General features: G+C 42.1%; 1 protein-coding gene across 1 annotated transcript in view; it reads right to left on the minus strand.

Annotated features, from left to right (window-relative positions):
• LOC118227206 (lysyl oxidase homolog 1-like) overlaps positions 1–5,761 on the minus strand; it is a 20,572-nt gene extending 14,811 nt beyond the window's left edge. The window contains exon 1 of the mRNA XM_035417413.1: positions 4,320–5,761. Coding sequence (XP_035273304.1) covers positions 4,320–5,367 — 1,048 coding nt within the window. The 5' untranslated portion in view covers positions 5,368–5,761. The remainder of the gene's footprint in view (positions 1–4,319) is intronic.
• Positions 5,762–6,318: the final 557 nt, after the last annotated feature.

The raw sequence follows: 6,318 nt of genomic DNA on the forward strand, positions 1-6,318 counted from the left end.
GGCAACAGAGATTGGTTTCTGTTACATACAAAAAGTGATTTAATGCAATTTAATCAAGTTACACAGGCAGGGAAACCACATTAGAGACAATCAAGCGGAAAAGGAATCAGCTGGTGATGGGTGGTTTTTATTTAAATGAGCACGGTTGTTAATTATGCAAAAACAGGTTTTCGTCTGCCATATCTGTGGCTTTCCCTTTGCCAAGATGGATCAAGTGCGTTTTATCATTTCTAATGTATGTCAACAGCCTCTCCTTCTCACCATATGGAAACAACTGAGATCAAATTAAGATTTTGTTAATGATGGCATCGTATCTTCATCTGGTGACCTTAACTTATGATAAATGTTGCACTGCACTTCCAGTCTAGCAGTCTAAATGGCAACGCAGGATGAACATGTTCCAATTCATTTCATCCTCATGCAGTTAATTTAAAATGAATGGTAATCCTGTGTGTGGGAGGAGTCATTCAGAAATCAAAGGCTTGACACATCTAATGAGAACTATTCAATACTCCATTAGCAGTGGTATTCAGGTTAAGTACAGTATAACTGTCATCGGTAATATGACACATATTATACAGGATTTACGACTGTATTATCACACAAAACATACGGTACGTGGGATTTAGTACAACTATATTTTCCAATAAAACACAGTTCATGTGCTTCAGAATTAGGACATTTGTATGTGTGTGTGTGTGTGTATGAGAGAGAGAGAAAGAGAGATGGGGGGGTGGATCTTTTCTAATGGGCGCAGTCAGATAAACCTCTGGACAAAAGCTGAAGTAACAATGAGCTAATTTATTTACTCTTTAAGACATTTGCCCAACACTGTCACAAAAAAAGAAAAACAAATAAGCAAGCATCTCTGCAATGTCATAGCTAACGACTGTCTCACTAAGAAAGTCCCGGAACCTTTTAGCATAGACGTTCCTGGTCTGAAAAAATAATATATCAATTCATTCATTGATTTATGCAATGATGAAATATATGTACAATCAAAATTTCTGTTACTGGGCATGTATTAAAAGATGTTCTATTCTGATGTTCATGTTTTGATGCACATTTATGTTCCAAATATTTGCTTAGTTGCTATTCACAAGCAAACCAGCAAAATTTGCCAGTCAGCTTGGCAGTATTGGGTCTCATAGAGGAAATCTGGCAAATTCAAAACTACAGCAACTGAACTATGCCCTATGTTGCAAGTTTCAATAATTATGATATTTTTTTGCTCAGTGAAATAAGAAAGGACTGTGTTAGAAATATTAATTTAATTACTTTAGGAAGTCAAGAATTGTGAATGTCAGGATGCAATGAAAAATATCCAGTGAAAATCCTGCATCCTAGTAAGGAATGAGTGGTCTGATGACCGCCCATCTCATACTAGTGTTAATTCTAATTTCTTGTGATGGCTTTGACTGACTCCACTGACTCCATGGGAGGTATCAGAATAGGTTATTGTGAAGGAGAAAAATAATGCCCACTTTCAGTTCCAGGAAGGAACACAGACTTTCCAATCTCTCACCTGTAATACCCAGGGTAAAGACCTTCTTGGTTGGTTTGGTTGAACCAGGTTCAAGTGAGAGTTCTCACCAGCCTCTGACTGCGATAATATGTCTCATTTGTTATCCCTTTCAGTCAGTCTAGGTAAACAGAGGGAGCTTCCTGGTAAACACAGAGCGGCTGTGCGAAATGCTGTGGTTTTCCTGGCAGGGGAGCCATCACACTCCCGGGTTCCTCTCCCCTGGACTTTGTTCAGTGCCATAAGCAGCAGGAGCCACAGATCTCTGCCTCCTGAACCGGAATGGGGCTGATCTGAGCAAAAAGCCGATTATCTTTTTTTGAAAGAGAGTCTGATTCCACACTTGGATTTTTTTAACCCTCCTCTGCCCTTAAAATTGTTTCCTCGCCAAAATCCAAAGTGTACAACACTGTAATATGCGGGAAAAAAAGGTCCTACAAATTGTTATGCATTTAAAAAAAAAAAAAAAAAATTCCATTCTGTATAATAGAATTACATATTGCATGCAGTAAGCTATTAAATAACCCATTGAATACCCAAAAAGTGATATCTGGGTTATGATGAGTTATGACTGAAGAGATAAAAGGACAAGCCATTTGTTATATAAAATCAAAAGAATGCATCAAAAATATTTCAAGGTATATAAATTTGATATACATATCATTTTCAGAATTGTTACTGCACAATTCAGTTTCAGAGACCATGCCTAAGCATATTACCTCAGGCGTACTATGACATTCCTTACTGTAAAATTGTTTTAGGTTTGTGGAAATATGATCAGTATTAGGCATATGGCAATATGATCTATTGCCTGCTTTCTATTGTTCAAAGTTTTGACAACTTACCATCTTCAACTCAAATAAATCAGTGAGGGCCTGTGGTGTCCCTCAAATGTTAACATTTTGGGTGTGAGCAGAGTAGTTCGGAAATCAATTAAGTCCTTTGATGATAATCAGGTTGACGATTGATTTATTTGTGTTGCTATGAGAAACAGGACCACATAATATGTTTATCTGCATACAGATATTTCAGATTTAGATGTTTACTGTCATCAACCACACTTGCCTGTAAGATGCAATTGCTTGTGAATCACAATATAATTAAGTTACGTTTTCAAGTGAGATATACCTGAGAGGCTGCCGGTGTTGAAAGTATTGAAAGGAAAACCATTTTTAGTGGTGCACAACTTCAGATTGTTTCTGTAGCTGTCAAAATTTAATGGCGAAAATACAAAGGTGAAAGGAAATGGCATCTAAGAGACCTAAGAGTGATCTAAGAGATCCTATTCATTCAAAATTGAAAAGAGTCCAGATAGGTTTCTCTGTACTGCAATAAATTATAAGCACATGTGAAATTAAAATCACTTTTCATGTTGCCTACTCAGTGGGTTGCATAAAAATAATTTAAACTCAATTTACTGTTAAAGAACACCACCAGATACAAAACAAATGTTGAATCCTGGCAAGCGTATCATTACAATGCTATGCTCAGCAGGGAATATGTTGCAATAGATAACCAAAGACTGATAGTCTGGGTCTGAATTCTCCTTTATTCATATCCCATTGCCTCATCTTGAAATCTGATATAAAATCCAGTCAGGTGTAGGGATGGTAAAATTATGGTCAAATATTGTATATATTTAGATATTATTTTTCAAAAACATATTTTGCTAAGAAAAAGATGAACGAAAAGAAGGTACAGCAATGTGTAACGGACGTAGGCCGATATAAATCTCAGCAGCTATCTCTGACATGCCTGGAATGACTGAAAGGAAAGCCAATCTGAATAGTTCGGTTAGGAATAAAGTTCACTTTGAGAGAGTATATTTGAACCAGATTTAATTTACATGAACTTTGTTGAATTAGTTGAATTAACAGCAAACATTTTACTGTGTATGTGGGAGTCTACCTCAGTTGTGTCAACTTCTTTCCCATTATGGTTGCCTGATTCAGGGGTCTTGGCACTCTGAGCCCAAACTTTCTGACCCACCTTTTATGAAAGTGTAACCTAGCATATGTTCAACTAATGCAACCGCAATGCTCAACATGGAAACCTCTCAACATGGCACAAGCTAAATGCAGATGGTTCATTTAAATACAATGTACTGTGACATTGTTTCAGCTAGTGTTTTGAGTAGTGAATCAGAATTTGAAACACCTGGTTGCAATAATTGAATGGTTTATTCAAGGCTTAATCTAACAATTCTGTTTTCTTTTTCAGCCAGTGTTGAAATGGTAAGCCTCAGCAGTCGACTCAATGACTCATTCTTTTCTATTGCCAAACTTTCACAGAAGTGCTTTAGATGGTAGAAAATGAAACGGAAATTGAAAAATATACAAGATGAAGCCTTTCTCCAACTGCAAAGGTAAACGGCTTAGGAGTCAGGTAGTGTGGTTAGTGCTCTGCTGAACTGGTTTGTTTCAACATCCCTCAAATCTAAATGGCTTGCTACTGCCAGGAAGCATGAAAAAAAGGCCAAAGGAAGTATACATTTTCAGGCCCCTTTTTTGTTCTCCTCTGATGATTTTACCTCTCTGGTTTTGACACATTGCAGATGCCCATTTCACAACCCGCATGTATGTTCAGAAATCAGCTGTTCACTTTGCCTTTAGAGGAAATTTACATTTTACAAAAGGATTGAAAGAAGGTCCCTTTAAATGAGAAGGCAGTATCTAGATAAAAGATCAGGTGAAGATAACACCCACGTCAATCTCGACACTACCCAATTGAAATTTTTTTGAAAAAAGACAGTGGTTTGGCAATTGTAGGAACAAGAGACCAAGTTGTTTTGTCTTACCTCTCTGCTCAGTTTGGTAAACAGTGCCCACATTAACGTTGGGGTTCTCCAGTGCGGAGTTGGGAGAGATGGGGTTCCTGCCTGATGGGGCTGGCATCAAGACAGGTGGCTGTACTCTCGCAAAGGGGGGGAACTGCTCATACTGTGGGCTGCGCAAGGGCGTCTGATTGTCTGTACTGCTCCTGTCCACTGCTGGGGCGTTGGGATTGGCTTCAGGGGCAATGTTGGCGTCAGGAATGGCAGGGGACCCTTCATTGTACAGGCTCAGGGAATAGGTGTGGTCTAGGCCACCCGAGACAGGTGGCTGAGCCGGCTGGCTTGGCAAAGCTAGGTTGGGGGCCGACTGGTAGTAGCGGTAACCGTTCTCGCTGTAGTCAGTGGGCGAGTTTGGCTGCACTGGCAACAGACTTCCCCCGGTGTGTGGCGCACGGGCATAGCTCCTGCTGGTACCAGCTGAATATCTGGCCCCCCCGGCTCGGGGCTCTGTGATGATGGCATCATATGGTGCAGAGTAGGAGGGCTGGCGAGGAAGGAGGTACTGAGGGTAAGATGGCCCATTGAAAGATGATGAAGAAGATGATGATGATGATGAAGAAGAAGAAGATGACGAAGAACCTGTCAAAGGCCTGACTCGGGAGCTTGAGGAAGACTGGTACCGTCCAGCACCGTTAGCCACACTCGCCGCCCCCTGGCGCCAGTTATCCGGCACCCGACCGAACCCAAAAGACGGTCTGGTCTGGCTCCTGGTCATCTCAGAGCCGGCCCGGGATGGGGCCTGTCTGCGCACGTTGCTGCCCTGGGGCCGGCGGGCCCCGTGAGGCGACGCGTCTGCCAGCAGCACCCTGTGGCTCCTCTGACGGTCCTGGCCCCTGGCGGGGACATACTCGGCCCCGCTGTTGAGCAGGCTGAACACCCTTCCGTTGTTCTCCCACTGGATCCTCTGTCTCCAGGGGTTAGTGCGGGCATCCTGCCTCTGTGCCTCCACCTGCACCCAACCGACGAGCAACAGCACCCACAGCGAACAAGCCACAACGGCAACTGCCATCATTCGAGCCACACCTCGCTGGGCTCAAGGATCAATGAGAAAGAAAACAGTTGTTCTGAGTATTCTGTATAGCCGTAGACCAAATCTGCGTCCCTCGTAAATCCTCGTTGGCTGGTGAGCAGGAATGGCTTGAGGTGAGAAGATTCCAGGAGGTTGTGTCCATCCACAGCCCTACAGCCGAGAGTCGCAGGAGCTTAAAGTCGGACTCGTCTCCCCAGCAGACATGCCCGAATGGCTGAGAACGCGTTCCAGGGGAGGGGAGAGCGCTAGCCTCTCCACGTTGGAGCTGAGTGCAAATCCCTGGTCTTCCTGGCTGCCTTGATGTGGCGGCTGTGGATCTCGCATTGCTCTCAGACCTCTGCATAGGAGCTGCCCTGCTCCACTCAGCTTTGGCGCTGGTCTCTATTTGCTTCTCTGATTGCTTACAACAGGCTGTGAAAAAACTCTCAAAGTTTTTTTTTTTTTTTCTTTTTTCTTTTTTCTTGAGAGACATCCCACATGGCCCTAGTGCTAGAATGGTTTCTTGGACTGCAACAGCTATGCCGCCTGTAAAGATTCCAGAGTCAACATTACTGTCTGCAAAGGCATTCAGTTACATTGTTTCTCATTGACTAGTCTTCTGATTCTCATTTCTTAGCATTTAGAACAAGAAAATACATGGAGACTGTGACTATGTTTCATCACAAAAAGAAGAGCATGAACACATTTTACTGTGTGTACGTGTGTGCGTGTGTGTGTGTGTCTGTATGTTTGTATATTTATAGTCTTTGAGTTTTTGAACATCGGCCCAATTCTTGTTGTTTTGGCTCTCTACTCCAGCACATTTGATTTGAAATGAAATAAAACAATGAATATGCTGTTGAAATGCAGACTGACAGCTTGGTATTTACATCCATATTGTGTAAACCATGTCAGAATTTCAGCCCTTTCATATATACCCCCCCATTTTGGGGG

This window comes from Anguilla anguilla, chromosome 5 (genome assembly GCF_013347855.1).
Source record: "Anguilla anguilla isolate fAngAng1 chromosome 5, fAngAng1.pri, whole genome shotgun sequence".
NCBI classification, from domain to species: Eukaryota; Metazoa; Chordata; class Actinopteri; order Anguilliformes; family Anguillidae; genus Anguilla; species Anguilla anguilla.